The sequence below is a fragment of the Dermochelys coriacea genome, chromosome 10 (genome assembly GCF_009764565.3).
Source record: "Dermochelys coriacea isolate rDerCor1 chromosome 10, rDerCor1.pri.v4, whole genome shotgun sequence".
NCBI classification, from domain to species: Eukaryota; Metazoa; Chordata; order Testudines; family Dermochelyidae; genus Dermochelys; species Dermochelys coriacea.
Window position 1 is genome coordinate 15,144,480 of NC_050077.1, and position 23,105 is coordinate 15,167,584.

A 23,105-nucleotide genomic window follows, 5' to 3' on the forward strand; every position below is an offset into this window, starting at 1 on the left:
CAGAGGCTTGCTGCATGAAAGGGGTCTCCACTACAAAAGTTTGAGAACCACTGTTCTAAATGAAATAACCTTCCTTGATTACCCCAAATACTTTTGTTGTAGGTGAGCAGCAGAAACACAAGCTTAACAGAGAGGCTGCTAAAGGTTAAACATTAAAAATATAGAAAGAGATCATCTGAATTAGAGTTAAGAAATGGATCACTCTCAACCACTGGAGACATGGGTTCACATTAGTCACAAATGAAAGAGAGTTTGCTCACTTATCCTGCTACTAAGCACAAAACAAAACACTAAATCTGACATAATTGGCAGTCTGTGCTCCAAAGAACCTCAAGGATGGACTAGCAGAAATATCAGAGGTAAATGAGCAGAGAACTTCTACAGCACCCTCTTGCTCTAGGTCTAGCTCTATCATTAAAGCCTTCATTTTCATGAGCACTAAATTCACTAATTTTTTAAAAGCACTCCATATTTTTTTTAATCTCTCTGCAATTAGAAAATTGCAATTCTGATTACGGTCGTCTTAGAATGTAGGGCATTAATAGTTTGTGGAAACTGTTAAAAATTGCAAGGAGATATCAGGACTGTCTCATCCCAGGTATGAATAGTGAAATAATTATAGGTTTTATTAACATCTGAAATCCCAGTACTCTGCTACACAACTGCTGTGAATAGCTTTCATCATTCAATTAAATTGTCTACTCAAGGCCACATCATCAGTTCCGTTGAAACAAAAATATAACAGAAGCATGGAACTGTGAAGGCAGTAAATCATACCATTTAAATTGGATTTGCAGTTTATAAAATCTAAGTGACCTTGATTTTGATGACAGGTGAAGGGAAACGTAGCACATTACATGCATATTGTTTCAGACTGCTGTTGCCTTACAAAGAAGCAAGTTAAATTAGTAATCCGTAAGTAAGACAAAACTGCTCTACCTAGACAGCACTCAACCAGTCCTTTTACAGTAAGCCCGCAAGCTGTCATTAATGGAATGGTTTTTGTTGCTGGGGGGATGGGGGGGGGTTGAAAACATAAAGAACATTTTTCAAATGTTAAAATGGTCATTTCAGGAAAGGCATTTTATTGCTAAAAACAGTTTAGAAAAATGCAACACACAAATGGGAATATTTTCCCTTCCTTGGTCAAAATGAACTTTACCTTCAGCATTTGCTCATTTTCAGCCGCAAATAGTGAAACGGAGCCAAAGACCAGCTTGAACAGCTTGAGATACAGATTGGACAGCTCCACATTCGAGCCCATTTCTGGCAGCCGATCTAGAAGATACTCCACCAGAATTGTAGCAAAAAGGGCAGAGGTGGTAAGGTTTGCCAAAAAGGAATTAGCAACAATCTGTCAAAAGAAGCAGATAGAAAGCAACATAGGGAAAGTCAAATTGCTCCCATTAAAAAAAAGTAGTCACTGCTGTTGCTGTTCCACCACCAGTGACTCAGTTTAAATTATCCACAAAGGATAAGTTAGCCTGTTCCCTGTGCAACACATCAAACTTTTCACTTAACTGGCCCAGCTCCTATAGTTATTGCACAAGTATTAAAATCACATTGCAGTCTGAAGGAATTAATACTGAAGGACAGTAGATGAGAGCTCTAGGTTAGGGGTTCTCAACCTTGTTCTTTCTGAACTCCCCCTCCCCATGCTACAAAAACTCCACGGTCTACCTATGCCACAACAACTGGTTTTTGGCACATAAAAGCCAGGGCCAGAGTTAGGAAGTAGGAAGCAGGGCAATGCCCAGGGGCCCTATGCCACAGGACCCTCCCCCCCCCGCAAAGCTCCATTGCTCGGGCTTCAGCCTCATGTGGTGGGGCTCAGGACCGTGGGCTTCAGACCCACGCGGCGGGGCTTCGGCTTTCTGCCCTGGGGCCCAGCAAGTCTAATGCTGACCGTGCTTGGTGGGCCCCTGGTTAAGAACCACTGCTCTAGGTTACTACTTTCTGCACAATTCAAAAACCCACTACATTCAGCACTTGAATAATACAGTCCACTGATACTTTCACTGTTAACTTGAAATGTATAAATTTAAGTTACATGGTTTAAATTTTACCTAGGCAGCAATAACTGTAGAAAATAAAATCCATCTTTGCAGAATATTTATATTGTTTCTTCAATTGTAGAAATACCTTAAAAGTTAATTTCAATGATCTGAATTAAAAACAAAAATGAAGTCTGATTTAGAGCAAAAACGGCTATGCCTCACCGTTGTATAAAGTAAAGCCATTTACCTGAAGGGCATAGTTTTTTGAGATTCTTTCCACCAGATAAGGAACAGTAGTTTGAAAGATTTCTTTAAAAGTTAAAGGATTCATCATTGTGAAGACACCAGCAAAATGTTCCAGGACCTCCTTTTCCTCTTTCATCCTGACTGTCTGACAATTCGCAACTCGAATATACGTCTGGCCATTTCCTGCTATTTGGACCTAATGCAGCAAAGTTAGCATACAGTTAAGTAATGCTGTCACAACATGAACAATTTCCCTATTATTCTCAAAATATCTATATAGAATGCCAGTTGGTACACAGTGCCTTACATGCAAGACAATAATGCCCCAGCCCTGGGAAGCTTTCAGAAAATACTTTAAATACAATTATAAAATTAAAAATCACCAAGTTAAGAGTGGGATGGGGAGGAGACAAAGATAACACCACATTATATTTGGGCAATTATATAATTTCAGACTAAGTCTGCCTTTAAACTACAGATTTCAGTTAGACATACGGTAAGTGAATCCCTTCATGAATTTTTGAAGGCAGGATTGTATTTATTTCATAGATTCTACAGTGACCTCCAACATAACACGGACCATAGAATATTTCTTGACAAAATACACATTTTTTCCTCACAGACCACCAAGCACTTCGTGAGTCTTTAAATTAATGAAATTCTATAGCAGAAGCATTTCAAACATCAAATTCCACACATACAAAAACAAAAAACCCCAAAACCTAGGTATATAAATATAGCCCATGGACTTATTTTCATACATGGATCAGAAATATTCTGCATTAAAAACAAAGTATACAGAGCTGTTGTATATAAAAGTGACACAACTATGCCCTGGCCAGACTACATACCTGATAAATATCCAAAGCTTGCATTGCATATTTCACCAACTTTATATAGATCTGTGTCTCCTTTGGCTGCAATTGTTTGTTAGGGATGAACTGTGCTTCTGGAAGAAGGAAAGAATAAGCAAAGTCTTTCTCTATTACACATATAGTTTGATTTTATGTTATAAAGTGCAAAATTAAGAGTGGATGTAATTAAATATTGTGTAGTATTACCACCAGGTGCTTTGCATGATGTTATGCCCCACGTAATTGTCTTGACACCACAGACCAAAGTTTTTACCAAGCTTCGGCAATCCGTGACCTGGAACGTCTGCTTATCTTCTTTCTCTTTTTCCCCTTGTTTTTCAAACACAGGTGCTGGTGCTGGGGTCACAGGAGTGGCAGGGGCAAGGGATGGAACAGGAGCTGCATTTGCTCCTGTTGGTACTCCAGGTAAAGCCACTTCAGCTGCACCAAGTTCAGACTGTGGCTTACACTTTTTAAAAATGACAGAAAGTTGGTACCGTGCTATGGTATGAAATTTCAGAACAAAAACCTGAGGCAGGAAAGAAAAAAAAAAGGGGGGGGGGAGGGGGGATTGAGTTAATTTTGAAGATTGTTTCTAGTATATCAACGTTAGGATCAAACCGCTTCAGACCAAGACTGCTGGGTTAATAAAATTATACTCAAGATCTCAGAAATATCAAATAGCCCCATAATAATTCAAGCGATCACTGTTAAAATTCTCTTCTAAAAATGTATTGACAATATTTAATTTACCTTAACACATTCCAAAAGTAATAATAATACTTGAAGACTAATTAAGCCCCCCAACTGAGATCTGATCTCATTATGGTTACTTGCCTGATCTGTCTGACAGCAGAACAAAAATTAGAACAGTCATACATAATCCTAAAGTAATACTTGCAAAGCTCCTAGTTTTCACTGTTTAACTGATTATTTAATTATTTTTCTAAATTTTAACTTCCAGTTTGATAAATGGGGAAAATCATAGATAACTGGAACACAGACACTGCCAGTCCACTACACTGCACAATACCATCTAATATTAAAGAATCTTTGCATATAGGATCAGATCTTCTTTGTGTTTTGAGCGAAAGTTACAATCCATGAAAAACTGCCAACTGTAGACTAAAAACCTAGCCAAGCCTAGCCTAAGCAATAATTCATGTTACTATGCTATGACCTAGTTCAGGAGTGGTGCTGACTAAATTTCAAAAGCAGCCATGCCCAATCCAGCCCCCTCCCCGCCCTTCTTCACCCCCTCCCCAGGCAGCTTGAGCCATGATATAAGCTGTCATTATAAACGGATTAGAGAGAAGACAAGGAAGGGAGAAAAACCAAAATCTCCAGGGATCACAATATCTCTGGGCCTGCCTGCCCAGGAGACAAAGACTATGATGCCACAGCCTTGAAATGCTATGAGACTGACCTGGCTTTGATTCCCAGGGCTGCTCTCATACCTCAAGACTGCACCACCAAGGCCATGTTCACCCTGAGGTCTTTGTAAAAGTTTCCAGCTGTTAAACTAACCATGTTGTATAAATATTGCTCAGAGAAAGTCCAGATCATATGGTGATAGAAGCACTGGAGGCCTTTCTACTTTAACACCCTGGCTGCAACTAGCATTTAGAGCTTCACGGACACTAGCACAGCAGTGAGAGATAGTCACACAAAACTCAGTGTAAACAAGGTTCTACAGAGGAAGTATGCTTCACTCTTGGAAGGTAATGGATGCTCAATTTAGCACAGCAGAACTCCCAGTATATAAAGGAGTTGTGAAGACAGGTTCTTTACAAACTCCCATCCAATATTCAGCTGGAAAGATGGGCATTATAACAAGTGAACCTAAAGAAAATATTTATTAAAGAGAAAGGAATAGGGACACACCCAGTATTCTAAAAAGGGATGGTGAGGACCTCCAACTAAATCGCAATTCAAATTTTCCAGCTGTCAAACATAAGCTGAACACCAGTTGATGACAGAAAGGAATTTCCCTTCAGGTTAAGAAACTGCACAAGTTTTAAAATCCTTCCTCTGAATTATCTGGAACTGTACACTGCTCAAGGCAATAAAGACTAGGTGGTGTATTTCAGTTCTGCTACTCCTGTATGTTCTCCTTCCCAGGGGGGTGGATGTGAGAGAGTATCAAGAAGCATTTGTCAATATATTAATAAAGATTAAGAGATTGGATGATCATTTATATATATCAGTCCAATATTAAACTTCTCAACCAAATCAATACCTCCAACATCCTCATAAGAATATCTCTGCCATTTCCATTTTCTTGTTCACTTTTGGAACGGATACAGTCTACCAAGTTTAGAAGAAGCTTGCAAGACATAGTCTGGATACTGCTAGGTAATGACTCATCATCAATGTTCTTGGCAAATAACTGGACAGCAAGGGAGAGATCATTGAGTGGTAAATGCTGACGGACATGATGTACCAGATCTGCCAGTGTACTATATGCAAGTGGCCTATGGATTAAAAAAAGGAATAAAAAGACATCACATTAACTGTATAATCATAGTATGTTGCTACTCAGTTATCATTCATTGTTACTACATTAATAACTATTTTTAAATATTAAAATTCAAATTGTAATAGCTTTATTTGTACATTCACATTTAGCTCTCAATATAAATGTATTTGATTCTCTCCTGTATACAAATGATTATACGTTTCCTTTGTACTTCAATATAGGAGGACTAATAGGCCAACACAACTTGTTTAAACCCCAATATTCCCTCCCCAGTTTTCCTTCCTCCCCTCCCAGGATGTCCAAGCACACGCCCTCTTCCACAACAAATAGCTTGGTTTAATGTTAGCTTGTTTTAAGGTAACAGAACCTAACTTTTAAAGTGTTCCTGGTTAGCTGTTTCAGAAACTTTTGTAATTCCTGCGCTCAAAAATTTTAAGAAAATGCAAATTTTTATTCTGTACACCATTAGCACATTTAAGGCTGCACACAATGACCATGCTAGGAAAAATTTACTAAACATCTGTTGTGGCAATAAAATCTCCATTTGTACGTGCAAAATGCCATTAAGTATGCAAATATAAGCTTGTATTTTAATAAAAGGTGGGTTGCAGCCTCATTTGAAAAATCGTGCTTGTCATCTGGCAATTGGACTCTCTGTGTATCCTACTGCACATATGCAGAAATATTTACTCAGATTAAAGTACTAATACTAATACACCAACTTACAAAAAAAAATTGAAAAACGAATGACTAAAAAATCTGATACATTTTAGAAAAATGAAATGCTTTTAAAATCATTTAAAAACTGTTTATGAGCTTACGTCATTGAAGAAACGTGTCCATCTTAATAACTGAATTTAAAAACAATATTTTAAAGTTAATTCTTCTTGCTTACTTAACAGAACCTAAAATCCAGCTCTCTGATTGTCCAGTAAGAAGACCTAAAAACCAGACATGTCTCTCAACTGAGATCCTAGTAGCTACACACATTCCATTTATTTTTACAATTATTTATTGAGAATTTTAAGCTCACATGTTCAGCTGGTGATTTAAAATCTTAAACTTTGTACCAAGGCCAGGATTTGGAGTTTATGCAGTTTGTTGCTCTTTATTGTTTCAGATTCTCTGCAGTTTCAGGAACTCAATACTGTATATATATTCTGTAAAAACTTGTAGAGAAGATCCCCCTCCACTCATCAAAGTTTCTATCTCACAACTAGTGCCCTGATTTAAACAGTATTAGGACAGCAAGTCCAAACAGTAAGACAATTCTCACCAAAAGCTCTCATTTTGCCTTTAACTCATCCAGTTATGTTTAGATACCATACAGTGTTAAATACACTTACAAGTCTTTTCTTAAGCACACGCAATACCCAAGTATAATGGAGTGAATGATTTAGAACTTTGTATATTCAGAAAACACTAAAATATTAATACCACTAAATCCCACCAGTGACAAGCAATCAGACAGATACCACAAATTTAATCTCATACCTCAGTGTCTCTCGAGCTGTGTATCCAGAGCCAATTAGTATAGATTCATCAAATAGCTTGTCCATGCATGGAATAAATTCTATAATACAAAAAAACCACTACATATATCACCAAGTAAACAAAACAAAAACTAATTAAGCATTGCATCAAGTAACAAATGTACTTAACCACAGCCAGACTATAGTGCATTTATTGTGCAAGTCATTTTTCAAGCACACAAAAAGCAATATCATAATGATAAAAAGTCTGTTTTCTTAACTTTAGGAACTTTGCACTAATTTTCTCCCTAGACGGTATACTTTAGCATGTTCTCAAAGTTACAAAATTGGTATAGTTTAAAAAAAAAAAAAAATCCAGTTCTATATAACAAAAAAAATAATGTAACCTTAAGCGTGAAGAGTGAATCCCCGAAAAGTAATTTTGTAATATATAAAAGAGATGCTATCAACTTATATTAAAGCCAAAAGCTCTTACTAAGTTTTCCTAAAACCTATTTGTGGCAGGGTGGACTAAGTCTGGAGGCCCCCTGCTGGTGACCTCGTGGCCCTGCATTACCCTGCCCCAGAATAGAGCAGAGTGAGGTCCTCCAGGCAGCCTAGAGTGGCTGCAGAGGAGTGGCCAATTGGGAGGCTGATGGAGCAGCCAATCTGAGGCCAGAAGGACCCTTTATAAGACAAGCAACAGAGCAGAGAAGTTCAGCTCTTGCCTCGAGAGGGAGGACCAGGTGCCAGGCTGGCTGAGGACATCTTTTCTCTCCCCGGCCCACTCGTCAGAAGATTGAGCTCAAAAAAAAGGGGGGGGGGGTGGAGAACTATAACGACAAGTACTATATGATCTGTCAATCAGCGTAGGGGTTACACTTTGAAAATTTCTTCCACTCAGATATATTACTGGTTCCCACGTTAGGCCTCATTTTAAGCATAAGGAATCCCTCACAAACATGTGGCATCCAAAATAAAACAGTTTTATGTGTGACTACAATACTAAACTCAAAAGCTTGGACAACCTAAGGAAAACATTCTGTAATTCCTCTGTACCTCCCTAGCCCAGCTCTAGCACCTGAAGCAGTAGACGCTTGTTAGCACACATGGTAATCTGCTCAACCCATCCCCACAGACTGTTGTTGGGGGGAGAAGAGAAAGAGAAAAAGACAGCAAAGATGGAAAAATAAAAGTTGAAACTTTGAGAAGTCTAAAACTTGACAATCCTGCCAAAAGAAAAGAATGAAGAACAAATCTACCAAAGAACCTACATTAGTTCAGACTGAAAGAGGTCTTCTGTCTGGAGACAAGAATCGAGCCCAATTAGCCAAGCAAGATCACTTTTTAGGTGAGTGACTACTCCCACTGATGTCACTGGATTACTCATGTGCTTTATTTCAAGCATGCATGTCAGTGGTTGCAGGATTAGGGTCTAGGTGTGTATCACTGTATAGTAGCAACTTGGCAATGCACAGGTTTTTAAAAAAAAAAAAAACGAGCTGTCTGGGCACCCTGCTCAGTTCTCCATCCCACTCTAGGACATAGGACAAGCTCCCTTGTTTGGGACAAGAGAAAGATGTCAAGGAACAACTTTGTTGACAATTTTCCCAGTAACCCCCACCCAAAGAACTCAATCCAATACAGCCCAATTTAAGCAATTTTAAAATCACTACGAATGGTTTAAAAAAAGGAAACCCAAGTATCAAGCAAACAGAATGGATTTGAGATATTTACAGTTTCTACCCACTTTAAAAAAGAAAAAAAAATACATACGGCTCCTCAAGTCTGTGGTAAGAATGTGCTTAGCAGCTATCAGAAGCTCCTTTCGGAGATGTGCAGTTTCAGCTGGACAATTGGACAGTAACTGCAACATTCCTTTTACCATTTGCTGAGAATACTTAGCCACCAAATCCTGTAAAGTAAATATTCTCAAGTTATATTTGCAATGCAGGTTGTTTTAAACAATTGTTTTGTTTTCAGTTTTCTGTATTCGTAGTTATCTATAGTCCCATCTGGCAGAAGTTTACTACTTTTTTTTCTTTAAAAATTCTGCCTGTAAAAAAATAAAAATGAAGTTCAGTAGACAACTGTTCTATACACCTTTTCTTTAGCTGGAAGGTTTGTCTGCATTCTTGAACCTGATCCTCTGTATTTAAAAAAAAACAAAAAATAAAAAACTAAACACCTTTCACTAATAGAAGAAACCTGTAACTCCAAATTTGCTACACACAAGTCTCCTCCTTCCCTAGTCTCAGATGCATGCTGTGCCACATCTTCTCCTCTGGCTGCTTCCCTGCAACAGAATTCACATTACTTATAACAGGGATAATCTTTAGCATAACCTACCTGGTATATTCTTATAATGTAGGCCAAAAATGATAATGTTTTAATCTGGGCAGCAATAAAGTCAGCATACAGCTCCTTATTGTAAAGTTTGTGTTGCCTGAAATTGAATTGAACAAGTGTTATGCTTATTTTATTCTTCCTCTCTTTTTGAAATGAGTTTAGAGCTCATGAATAGTGCCAGAAAGGTCTTCAGTTTGCTGTATCGTCAATTTACCCAACGTAGAGCATACTTGGGCTCTCAAACCTTCCCTTCTTTGCCCTAAAGGGGCCTAAACCTAGTAGGGGGAAGACCCACCATTAACATTTCCAGCTCCTTGCCCATTCGATGCTTAGCCTCAGGCAGAAAGGTGTTAAATAATCATGGCCCTGCATATACTGTGGCACACCGGAAATTCTGTAATAGGTTGATAGGCATTTGAAGGTTTTAACTTATTAAAATGAGCAATATTGAAAAAGCCCTCAGAACGTGAGCTCTTTCGAATGCGTTTCAGACCACCAGGCAGTTTCTGACTTTCTACAGAATTCCAAGACGGTACACTGACACGGAATACATGACTCCTTACCTCCTCCTCCAGGGGTCACCTCCACTTTCCCTCAGGTCAAGAACGCTCTCCCTATCTTTGTACCTTTCAAGCAATCTCTCACTTCAAGGAATTGGGAAGATGGGGATAAACTGCCTCTTCCTCCTTCCCCTTTGAGAACCACTGGCTGCTTATCAGGCACTCTGTCTCTCTAAAGCAGATAGTAGTAACCAATAGACAGAATCTCAATGCTCTGCCAAGACAGGAGGCTCTCATAGGTCCAATAAGAGCAAGAATACTAGTTTTGTGGCAGGACAGAGATTCCATGAGTGTAAATATGGGGCCCGGCAAACACTGCCCACTACAATAGCAATTATTGTGATGTTGTTAGATGTCCACTTAAAAACAGACAGTTCTGATGACAGTCTAGATCACTAATGAACTGGGACAGATTCAGGCCAGTGACCTGGACTGGAAATATTTCAAGACTCTTAATTTCCTGAGAGCCAGGATAATTTTATTGTAGAAGAGTTTTAAACCAAAAATAGCCAACATTTATTGTAGTTGCAAGCAACCAAAGGCAAGCAGATGTGCTTTGAGAGAAATTTATCTTTTAAGATTTTGGATAATTTTTAAATGGCAAATTTAGCTATTAGTAAACTACGAACATAAGAACGGCCATACTGGATCAGACCAATGGTCCAGCTAGCCCAGTATCCTGTCTTTTTTACAGTGGCTGGTCCAGATGCTTCAGAGGGAATGAACAGAACAGGGTAGTCTATCAAGTGATCCATTCCCTATTATTCAGTCCCAGCTTCCGGCAGTCAGGTTTAGGAAATCCGAGAGCATAGGGTTACATCCCTGACCATCTTGGCCAATAGCCACTGATGGAAAAGTTCTGAAGGATAGGGTCAATTCTTTTTTGAACCCAGTTAAACTTTTGGCCTTCTCAGCAGCCTCTGGCAATGAGTTCCACAGGTTGACTGTGCATGGTGTGAAAAGAGTACTTTAAGTTTGCTTTAAACCTGCTGCCTATTTATTTCATTGGGTTACCCCTGGTTCTTGTGTTATTTCTAAGTCAAGGAAGAAAACAAACAAACAAACCCCCCCACACACACACCACACTACAGAGCATGAGTCATACTTAGATGTATCACCAATATGACCCAGATTCAACTAAAATTGTTTGTTAAGATAGTCTTACCTTGCTTGTGAGGATACCTGTATTATAATAGTGTTCATGATCAAGGGCACAAATTCAGCCACCACATTATGAATGTTCAGTTTGTAGAGCTAAAAAGAAATAACAACTTGAAAACAAAATCAAATACCCACATTTTTCACATTTGTGCTCAGCAAAATTATTTGAGAGCACATCAGAATGGATCATCATCTTCATGGTGGCTTTTGCCACAAGATCTTACATCCATTTTAACTAACAACCTAGACACAATACACAGACTATCTGAATAAGCAATAATAAAATATTCACATGCAAGATACTGTACTAACCTGATACATTAGAACAACAATAATGGGAAGCTCAGCCAACACTTTCAAGGAGAGAGATCCTCTGGGAATTATAGAATGCTAAAAGAGGTAAAAGTATTTTAAAATTTTGATTCCTTTTAAAAAGTACAAAAAAAACCCCTGATAATTAATCCCTTCATAAAAACATATACATTATTTATCATTCCTTTTAATAATTAAACATTCAGGGTTAAACAATATTTAATTACAGAGAACATGATATTATATGGAAGTTTTATTCTTTGGCCAAATAAAAATTCTATGCAGACATTTCTTGATCTGCAACTACATTTACATTTTAAATGCAGCTTTGATAAGCACAACTCCCAACAGCAAGAGGAGTGAGACACACTTACGTTTTTAACAGAATATTTTTCAATATACCTGCTACTTTAGGGTAATTCAAGACATAGAATCATAGACATTAGAGATGGTGCCACCTGCAAACTATCCCTTTAAGAGGGTTGGAGCTGAACTGCACCTGGGCTAGGCTTAGCCAATCTCCCGGGTGGAGGGAGTGAATACAATAGTCATGTGACAGAGCATGTGACTAAGAATCAGGCCTGCTGGGAAACATAAGAGCAGCCTGTGATCATTCAGGGAGAACAGACTCTGAAGGAACCACTCCATCAAAGAACAGAGAGCACTATCTGGAAAGGCTCAGTGAGGTGGCAGAGACCGAGTAACTCTCTACAGCTCCTAGGTAGAAGGCCCAGGAAAGAAGCCTGCTAGGAGCAAGAGCCAGCTAGGCAGGCTGGGTGAAAGGTGTGGGCTGTTTTGAACTTTGTGGTAATAAAATTCTCCCACAAGGGGAGAATTTTTGAGAAATCAGTAACAGTGTGAAGTATGAATGACTGGGGAGGAAAGGGAAACTTAGGGTAGCAGCAGGGTCCAAAGCCAGACCAGGTAAACCCTACTGCAGAGAGACTATATGCACTAGTAGGCTTTTTTTTTTTTTTAATTTTTTCCATCATGTGAGGTCACAACTTACTCAGGGCCTGATCCAACTCCACATCAAGTCAATGGGAGTTTTTCTGTTAACTTCATTGGGAGTTGGCTATGGGCAAATTATGCCATGTGCCCATTGTAAAAGGAGTATCTTCTGTTCCTACCTCTATGGCTAATAAGTTTGAATGGCTTTTATCTGTGTAGTTGTTTTCAGTAAGATTTTATCTTTAACATATGGACAATTTTACAGGTACTCAGTTTTTGAGGTCACCTGGTCAAAATACTCACTGTTCTTGTTTCACTGTCATCCCGTTCAGGATTTATTTTCACCACAATTGTTGTAATCATACCAACCATTTCTGGGGAAGGAACAGTATTCTCTGGGATCACCTGAGGATTCTCAAAGTATCGATTCTACACACACGCACACACACACACACACACACACACACAAGGCAGAAGTTTTAAAGAAGAGAAACAGATTTTAAAATTTTATTAAAGTTAATGTTAACAAAATAATATAATACTTAGGTTGAGAAAAGTGTCTGTACATCTGGGTATAGTGCTTAGATTATCCACAAATACAAAGTTTGTTTTTAAAGTTATATGATACATAGAGTACATAATCAGCAATAACCCAAATTTAGGTGAATAGATTTAACAATACAGTTTAGATATTAGAATCCGAATACTCCGGTACATCACTTATGAAAAGCTGTACGGAGATTTGGTTGTGGAAAACAAAATATGAGTGGCAATTGACCCTCAGTAATTGAGAATTAGGTAGGTTGTCCATGAGGAAAGTATTTAATATTACTAAATTCTTCAGAAAAGAGCTTACTTTCGTTTCTGGAGTTCTTCGGGATGCTTTTGTGAGTATGGATCCCACTGTAGCTGTGAGCTCACAAACTCTGAACCACCAGTGTCCACTGGGACTGAACATTTGCTGGATACACCTTTGTATTCCCCAAAGAATATAAATAATGGAGCAGCCCCACTAAGTTCTTTCACTAATACAGAATAAGCAGGTAAGGACTCCACATGAGTGGGAAGGAGGGAAGATGATGAGATCCATGTGGACAAAACCTATCTTCAAAGACTCCAGTTACTGCGAGGCAAATAACCTCTCTTTCTTCTTTGTGCATTTGTCCATACAGATCCCTCCGCAGGTGATTAAGTAGCGGTTACCTTTAAAGGAGGTTGGTGACAGGAGCCTTACCTAAAAGTGACTGTAGGAGAGCCCTACCAAACTGGGCATCTGATCCTGAAAATGCCACAATGGAGCAATGATAGCTAATTGGAGTTCTGTGCATACATTTAGCAATCTTATAATTCTCATAAATAGTCTCCCCTGAAACAAGAAACAGAAGCTGACCGAGAACTAGTAGAGCATTTCTACCTTGAGAAGAAAGAGGTTATTTGTTTAATATACAGGAAATCTAAATGCAGTCGGTAACCCACTTAAGAGTCTTTCAGAGAAAACAACCTGCACTGCACCAAAAGCCACAAAAAGTCTGGATGATTTCAGAAATGGCTTTGTTCTGGAAAGATAAAAGGACATAGCCCTAAGACTATCTAAGGGTACGTCTACACTAGAAAGTAAGCTGACCTATAAAAGATTGACTTACACTAGGAACGCTTGCACTGATCTAGGAGGGGTAGCGTGGGGAACTGAACCCACAGGATCCTGGGCTCCCAGCTGGCTGCCTCCCCTGTCTGCTCCCCATTCCCCGCCTGGAGCAGTGGGGAAGCCACCTGGGGTTTCTCACCCCTGAGGAGCAGGGTCCAGCTCACCCAGCTTCTCCTCCCAGCCAGGAGTCAGGCAGCCGTGTCCATTTCAGGGCTCCAGCAAGGATCCCTGAAATTTACAAGACAGCCAAGGTTCCCAGCCAGGAGTGGGGTCCAGCCACCCAGCTCTCCTACCATGAAACTGACAAGACAAGCAACAGCCCACGTATGCAATGCAGTGTCTACACAGACACTGCGTCGTGCTAACACCACCAACATAAGCCTCTTGTGAAGGTGGAGTTATGTCGCTCTAGTATGGCACTTACATCGGCGGGAGCAAGGCTGTAGCGTAGACACTGACATAATTAGGTAGATGTAAGGCAACTTCGGTAGACAGACCTGGTGTATGCTACAGAGTTATAAGTGTGGAGGTTCTCCTGACTTTCCTGTACAGGGTATTTAGGAAAAACTACAGTTAAGTGTATAAACTGCTTTACATGAAAATCTGAAACCACTTTTTAATGACCCTCAACAGATGGGCGATATGCTGATAAAGTGGTCACATGAGTCAGAGTTAATCTACAGTCCCAAGTGCTTCAAAGGCAAATAGTCCAAAAGAGCTAGAATAGAAGGGCTGAATGTGTCTAAACAGACCACAAAAAGAAACGACTTTTTAGCTTGAAACACACTTCAGAGGCCTTTTTGCTCTGGATCAAAAGCTCTTGTACAGCCACTATCTAAAGACCTGAATCAGGTAGTCACATGTAGAGACGCCAGGTCGGTGTGCAGCACCAGGCCTTGTTTCTGCAGAATGACATCTGGGAGGTTTCGTAGCACAAGAAGTGGCCCAATTGATAGATGTATCATGTCAGAATACCAGAACTGATGCACCCAGGCTAGAGCTATCATTACCACCTGGGCTTTTTCCTAATATATCTTTCTAAGGACTTTGGGAATTAATGAAATAGAGAAACACTTTAGCGGGTTCTTCTCCCACCAAATCAGAAATACAACTACGGTAGATCTGGAACTCACTCCTCTTTGGGAAGAGAACACTGGAGACTTTGTGTTCACACTGGTAGCAAACAGGTCCAACAAACAGGGAACTTTCTATTTAGCAACACTTGATTTAGAACAGTCTTTCAGCTCCCACTCACACGTGAATCGTGATAAAGCTCTTTCTGCTTAGATGATCTGCCAAAAACTTCTGGGTACCTGACAGACTGAGCGCTACTAGGATGATCTTATTAGAATGCAGCAGTCTCATATGTGTATCACTTCCTGACAGAAGTGGCATGATCTCACTCCCCCTGGACTCTTCGTACAACAAATATCTTGATGGACAATGCAACAGCTTTGAGTGGTGCTGCCCAGAAGGAGAAGCAGAAATGCCTTCCAGGCTAGATGAATGGCCCTCAGCTCCAGTACATTTATGTGTAACAGGCTCTGCTTAGAATCACTTGCCTTGTATTCGGAGCAAGTCCACATGTGCACCCCAGCACCGTTTGAATGCATCCATCACAAGAGTTTTTTAAGGGGGTGGTGGATGAAACACAATTCCCTGGCAGATTTTTAAGGGTCTATCCACCAAAGCAGAGATGTTAGCACTTTTGGTGGCACTCCTAGAGGCAAGTCCATGTTGTATTTGACTGGCTCATAAACTGTTCTTAACCAACTCTGAAAAGACTGGAGGACTTATGGAGTCACATAAGTAAAGCTGCCATATGACCCAGTAAACTGAGGCAGAATCTTACTGACGTTCTCAGATGAGATCGAAGGTATGAAATGAGGTGACTTGTGAAAAAAGTCTTTGTTTAGGAATGTATGCTCTTGCCATTGTGAAGTCCAGCACCGCCCATATAAATTTTGTGGATTCAGTAGGGGTGAAATCAGACATGTCTCAACTGATCTTAAGGCCTTGTCTGGAAAACAATTGTAGAACTGTGTGAACATCCCTAGTGACCTGCTGTGATGCATCTCCTTATCTCAATGATTATCTAGCAAGGCATCTACATCAGCCCTCTTGATTGTGGATATTTTAGAAAGTGGTGGGCTGCCACAGACCCTTGGCTATCTTGAGAATGCCTTTATTAATAGGCATGGCGAAGCAACCCTGGGAAAAGTCAAATAATTTAGGAGAGCTCTCTTAAAATGATCTCAAGCAGAAACTCTCAAGTGTCCACTACTCTTCTAAGGAGGTCTTGAACTAGTGATGTAAAATACTAAATTGTTAACTGGTAAGTATTAGTCTTACTGGTTAACCAACTAACTGGTTAACCAACCCTAACCATTAAGCCCCAGCCCCAGCCCTGGGCTCCTCTCCCTTTAATCGGTTAACCGATTAAACAATTTTAATCATTTAAACAGTTAACTTTTTACAGATATTTACATCTCTATCTTGCATGGCCTTAAAATAGTCTATTTTTGACATAGTAGATGGTGTCACATCTTCATCAGGCAACAAAGCCAATATGACCAGGTTGGTCCTCGTATTCCTTGAGGAGGTCTTCCTCATCACTATACAGTTTCTGTTTAGAACCACAAAGAAGCTCTTGGAGCAATGACTGAGATGGGGTGTGGGTTTGTTTGGGGTTGTTTTGTTGTGGGGGGGTGGTCTTTTAGGAAGACGACAACCTTATTCTAGATCTTGATGCAGCTGTATATGGCACAGAGCAGGGAATGGCTGAGGACTCCACACAGAACATTAAGGCCACTGCGTCCCGGAAGGTAAAGGCATATGGTGCCAAAGAGATGGGTATCAAGGAACATGACAGAAGCATGAGATCCGTGACTCCTTTAAAAGGTTTCTCTAAGGAACCACTCTAGGCAAATGAGAAGATCTCCTAGAAGAACATCTGCTGCCACATGAAGATAAGCAGAATTCTTCTAAAGGAGGTGCAGATCCTTAAAAAAAGAAGTGTAGAAACACAAACTCAGAACCCCTTGGTATGAAAGGTAGACACTACTACCATAGAGGATCAATGCAGACAAGTTCCTCTTCAGTACTCTGGACTCCAAGCAGAGGTTTGGATACCACAGATAAAGGAGAGAGTTTCAGCAAAGGGGATTCCAGTTCCAGGGTGATAGCTAGATCTGCAGAAGATTTAAAAATAGCCTGGAAGAAAGAGGAGGTGGTACCAATGTCAATGATACTGTGACCAATGGTTCCAATGCAGCTGCCTCGGCAGATATCTTCTTATCACAATGCAGTGATTTGGTGGCATACAGTACACCAATGCCAACTGTACTTAAGAAACAGTACTGATCAACGAAGACACATGCTGCATCCCTGCATCAAAAGAATAGGATTTCACAGAATCATGGCACCAATGTGAGTTTGAAGGAATAGCCTTAGGCAACTCAGAGGCAGACTTTTACCCTTCCTCTTGGCCAGTACCAGCGATACAGATTGGTCCCAAGCTGCATCCAGAGATCTCTGCTTTTTCAAACTCACATTGGTACTGCGATTCTTCAAAAAGACTGAAATCCCGTTCACATCATTTCTCCTTTTCTTAAGAGCAAATAGAAGGCTCAATGTTTCAGGGACTCCCAGAATCAAAAGACCTCTTAGCCCCCCCAAGTTGCATCTTTTGTAGCAAAGCACAAGCTGAAACAAGTTCATAAGCAGAAGCAGACTGCTCTCGAGCAGGAATCTCAGTCAAAATCTTATCTTTTCCAGCAAAAACAGCATCAAGTGGTCATCACATTCCTTGTGTGTGTTCAAAAAGAGCATTATAAATAATATAGTTGTTTGAGAGAGGAGATTCCCCTAAACAAAAAAGGCACTTTATATGTGTATCATTCATTGGCATAGATGTCTCGCAGGCAGGGCAGATCTCAGCTATCAGACCTGAGACTTGGAAAGAAAACAAGGAGTCTTTCGGAGGAGGTAGAGGAGTTAGTCAACCAGCTTAAATGAAACAAGAAAAAAGTTACAGGGGCTGCAGGGGGTGGGGTGCGAAACTAACTATAAAACCCTAATCCTATCCCCAAGAGCTATAGGGAAGCAGAAAGACATTGTGCATCAACTCAGTGCCTTGGGCAGCAAGAAGAAAGTGAGTGATGGTTGGGGTTGCTCCATTTTTATACCCTCATTGTAGGTGGCATGAGAGCGTACAGGATACATGGGCAGCTCCGAAAGAAACAGATGTCTAGAAAATTCCAGTCTCGGGCACACGAAGCACTCACACCTACAGTGGGATCTTTGTGGACATAGACTTAAAGAAGCTGAAATTCTGTAGATTAAACAATGTTATTAAAACATAGGGTCACTAATAGGGTTACAGGGCCTAGCAATACTGCAACTGCATCTGTGAAGCCCATGCCTGAGCTGCAGTGTCTCTAAGACCCCACATCACAGATGCTGCTCTCTTCCTACGTTAGTGTAAAGGCTGACTTACAACGCACTGAAAAGACAAAAACCAATCTATTTCATGATGGCAAATATCAAAATACTGTGTGATTGAACATGGTAAAAACAGGTTTCACGCTTCCTATTTCTAGCGAAGTGTTTATCACACTAAGTCTTGAACATAAGACTAAACTACAGAATTCTAATACTCTCATTTTAATCACTATTGATTGAAATAGTAGTCTCTCTACAAGTTCAACTCTAGTTATTAAGCAATTAAGAAAAGGCTCAAATCAGATCTTTGAGTCAGGGCGCACTTACAAATGCATGCCTCCAAACACTAGGTATTGTCCTAGGCATAGCAGCTGATTTCTTCAAAATATACTTTGTGTGTTTGAGTCTAGAATTAGGCTCTAAGTCAAAAAAATTAAGAATCCCTGACTAAACTAATAGTGACTTCACTTTCTAATGCTAGTTAGATTGTGTTCTAAAATGGAGGTTAATCAGAATGTAAGAACTCAATAGAAGTCTGCCAATTTCTCCCTTTTTAAAAAGTAATATTTGTTATATAGTTTATTTACTTTAAACAGCATTAGTTACATGTCACTAAATTAAAATAAGTCATTTTATAATTAGCACAAATTAAAACAAGTACCACCGCTTTCAGACACAGTGTGATCACAGGGAATAAGACTTACCACTACTTTTGGAAGTTCCTTGTAAATCTGTTTCACAAAGTCCAAAAAATGATGAATCTAGGAAGAAAAGAATATTAAAGTTTACTAGAGGATGAGGCGGAAGAAGGGGGAATCAATTTCATTACTTTAATTTCCTTGTATCAATACGGGGGGGGGGGGGGAAATGTACTCAAGAATCTTTTGTTAAATTACTTACTGTCAGCAGATTAATTTCACTTAAGTAGGCGGGTGAATCCTCAAAAATTTAAAATGGATTGAGGAGATACTTTTGGAGAGTTTCTTTTGACTACCAAGCAATTTACTGTCAACATTAAACTTGAATAGCAGTAGAAAGACACTCCCAATAATAATTCAAACACAGATACATCATAATTACATTATTCCAAAACTATTAAATCCTCTCAATAGTGGGATGCAGGAAGAAGAGATACTATAGTTTTGGTTTTCTAGTTCTTGTAAGATACTCTGTTACTAGGATTATGAGTGCAGTATAAGAACTTGCATAGATTGCCGACTTTCTTCTTGCTCCTATTCTGGTTTTTTTCCCCCATTTCTCAGAACAAAATACCCCCAATTTTTCTTCTCCTCTCATGGATTCCCTCTTTTTCGCCGTCCATCCTGAAATGTTGGTCCTCCACCTTCCCCCACCCATCCAGAATCTTCTGGTCCCCGATCCCATGTTGTTCTGCCTTTCAATCCTTATATTTCATTTGGAATGTTTTGGGCTGCCACCTCCCTTCCATGTATTTATTCTCCTTCTGCCTTCCCCCCAAGATCATGCTGGCACCACCCTTTCTGTACACAGAATTCTAGCAGAAATCATATCATCAGAGTGAAACTGACTGAAAGCTAGTCAGTTGCATATTTGGTTAGAACAGCAAGTTGTTACTCCACTGCAATAAATCTAGGCAGATGGCTCATAAGGAGCAAAACTGATGCTGCTCCAGAGTAAAATCATTGAGCTTGTAAACCCTGGATCAATCCTTGTCTACAGCATTAACTCTCAGGAGAATTTTTAAAATGCAGGATACCCATAGTATACTAATGCCTATAAAACACTGAGTGCAGTGCACGAATATTTCTGGCATATTCATCAATTAAATATGCCAGAAATAGATTGAGTAACTCTTCAACATCACATAATAAAATACAACTCACTTCTTGGGTGATTGGTGGCCGGAACTGTTTGTGTAGTTCAATAATTATTCTCAGACAAATAAGTACATTTTCTTCATTCTCTGTCTGGAAAAGATTAATTAGCCCATTATTGTATTCTTAAACAACTTCATTTTATATATTATATATATACACACACACACACACACACACACACATACACACACACATAGAGAGAGAGAGAGAGAGCGCGCTCTAATTTAATCTTGGCAACCTAGAAAGTTTCTGCCTAATATAAACTATCACAAGAAAAATATCTCATTTTTGGCATGTTACTTATCAGAGCCCAGTCTTGCAATCCCGTTAACATGTCAATGGAAATACTGAGTCTGTATATTTGGCAAGATCAGGCCTCAATCCTGCAACCTGCTCTAATTCAGCAGACCCCTTTGCAAAGCCCCATTGATTAACCAAAGTCAATAGGGCTCCTCACAGGGACAGTGATCCTTTCACACAGAGCAGGTTCTCACTTATCAATAATTTAAATTCTATGCAAGAAAGAATCTGAAGGAAGGACTTAAAATGGGCCACTGGCCCTCTCCTCTTTACTTATGTAATGAGCTAGTCTAGAAAAAAAATGTTCTTTCATGACATCTTACCTAGAGTAAGCTATTAAGAACAGTTCTGTGTTTCAGTAAAATCCTAACAAACATTTCAAGAGTCTACATAAGGGTAAAATAGAACCCAGATATGTTATATCTCAAACCAACATCATTAGTGAAGACTAATCAACTGCCCCTCCCCTCCTGTCCCAGCAGCTCAAACTATGCAGTTATTAACAATAGATCAAACCCATCCCAAAGTGACTCAAAAGATTATCTAACCCCAAGCATCAGTGTTGTCAGAATTCTACCCTAATAGTTTTGGAGAGGAGGAGAAAGAGGAATCTTTCTCCAAATCTGAAGCATAGTTTTAACAAAGTGGAATAAATAAAAATACCTCTAGAAATCTAAACATCACAGACAAGACATTTTTGGTATGGGGACGAAGATGTTCATTTGTTGGTATTCTATGAATTATTTCAAGAACTAGCTTACGCAATTGCTGGAAAACAAAATGAAAAGAGATATCTATTAGAACTTAAATAAGCAAAACTTTGTAAGGACAATCCTTAATTATTTAAAAAAAAGAAGATTTCTTGTTCAATTCAAATATTTAATATGTTAATTCACTAAAATGACAAATTACATGCTTTTTAAAAAAAAACTTTTTTCTTCAAATAGATTAAATGCCTATATAAGGATATATAATAATTTCTTCTAATGTTCAAATATTTGGCTATAAAGCATGGCACAAATTTAATTTGCATTCTTAAGATGCAATTTAAATTAAAAGAATGATAAAAATATTTGACAGTAAAGCTTCAACTTTTGCCTTTAACTCTGAAATACAAACTTAGTTGTGATCATCTCTCAGTAATAGAGCCAACTGTAACATGTACGCTACTTTTAAGCGATGGAGAGGGTATTAAAGTACATGTTTGCAAAACAGAATAGCCAACTTTATTTAACAAGTATCTTACAGAGAGGACTACTTGTGGCACCTTAGAGACTAACAAATTTATCCGATGAAGTGAGCTGTAGCTCACAAAAGCTTATGTTCAAATAAATTTGTTAGTCTCTAAGATGCCACAAGTACTCCTTTTCTTTTTTGCGGATACAGACTAACACGGCTGCTACTCTGAAACCTCTTACGGAGAGGAGCACAGACTTTTTCAATTCTGCCTCTACGTGTATATATAAAACATATATTCAAAAACAGATTTGCTCACTCAGCACTCTCTCTAATCTGACATTTCTGAATTGGTAAATTCAAACTGCACAAAAAGATAACTGTTGCTTTGTACGGAGTACCTGTGCTGGTTTTTCCTGAAGAAACTGCACCTCTCCATCCTGCAGAAAGGTGAGAAATCGAGGGATGATGTGTTCCAGGAATGTAGAATACTGAGGGGATGATGTTACATTCTAGTTATTAAAAGAAAAAAATACTTTCTTTGAGCAGAGGAGGAATATTCTCATTTCAAGTGTGATTTAACCAAGTTACTTGTAATACACATCAAATGTAATACTCAGACTGGCATCAAAATATAGAACCATTGAAAAAGGTTTGTTTGTTTTTAAATAAATCTTTAAAGTATTAGCAATCAACCATCTTCTGCCAGAAAGGAAGTTAAAAACTGACATTAAAATGAATAAAATTGAACACAGGAAAAAAATACCCCAGAAGGAGAAGGCTAACACCTTACTCACATTTAGAAAAACTGCTCAAATACTGTAAATGTTATATTTCAAATGAAAGGGCTGATGGAAATTCCTGGATATAGTGAACTCACTTGTTCAATGACATTCAAGCCTTCTCACCCACAACTAAGTACAGATTACAGTTATTTATGCAGGCGTACGTACCACAAAAGTTAGAATTAAACATTTCTACTACTTTTTATTGTGAGGACTGATCTCATGCTGCTGTTTTGTTTGCTATGAGGTTGGGAACAGTATCAGAGGAGCAAACTGCCTCCATTTGTAAGTGCTGCACTTAATTCAGAAGCCTAGTTTAGCCATCTTAATTGTTACTTGGAAACTCTTAGCTATATTCAACAAAACAATAGTATTAGGTAAACTTCAGAAGTACACCAGAATGTCTCTAACACAAATATTTAGGTTAGGCATAAATAAGAATGGAATATTTTATGAATTATAGTTAAATATGTTAACTGTTTTTCCACATCCCTCCTTTACATACAGAGAGAGAGAGAA

The 23,105-nt window shown here is 39.0% G+C and overlaps 1 protein-coding gene across 13 annotated transcripts in view; it reads right to left on the minus strand.

Moving 5' to 3' along the window:
• Positions 1-23,105, minus strand: part of LOC119862161 (transformation/transcription domain associated protein) — a 159,266-nt gene that overhangs the window by 131,079 nt on the left and 5,082 nt on the right. For 11 of the 13 annotated variants that reach the window (XM_043493177.1, XM_038418305.2, XM_043493178.1 and 8 more), the window contains 15 exons: positions 22,203-22,313; positions 21,289-21,393; positions 20,332-20,415; positions 19,174-19,230; positions 12,685-12,810; positions 11,431-11,508; positions 11,123-11,211; positions 9,398-9,494; positions 8,825-8,963; positions 7,071-7,149; positions 5,337-5,571; positions 3,305-3,626; positions 3,095-3,192; positions 2,245-2,439; positions 1,163-1,354 (listed from right to left, as the gene is read on the minus strand). In XM_043493177.1, the coding sequence (XP_043349112.1) occupies positions 1,163-1,354; positions 2,245-2,439; positions 3,095-3,192; positions 3,305-3,626; positions 5,337-5,571; positions 7,071-7,149; positions 8,825-8,963; positions 9,398-9,494; positions 11,123-11,211; positions 11,431-11,508; positions 12,685-12,810; positions 19,174-19,230; positions 20,332-20,415; positions 21,289-21,393; positions 22,203-22,313 (2,007 nt within the window). The remainder of the gene's footprint in view (positions 1-1,162; positions 1,355-2,244; positions 2,440-3,094; positions 3,193-3,304; positions 3,627-5,336; positions 5,572-7,070; positions 7,150-8,824; positions 8,964-9,397; positions 9,495-11,122; positions 11,212-11,430; positions 11,509-12,684; positions 12,811-19,173; positions 19,231-20,331; positions 20,416-21,288; positions 21,394-22,202; positions 22,314-23,105) is intronic. The other 2 variants (XM_043493182.1, XM_043493180.1) reach the window with 1 other exon arrangement.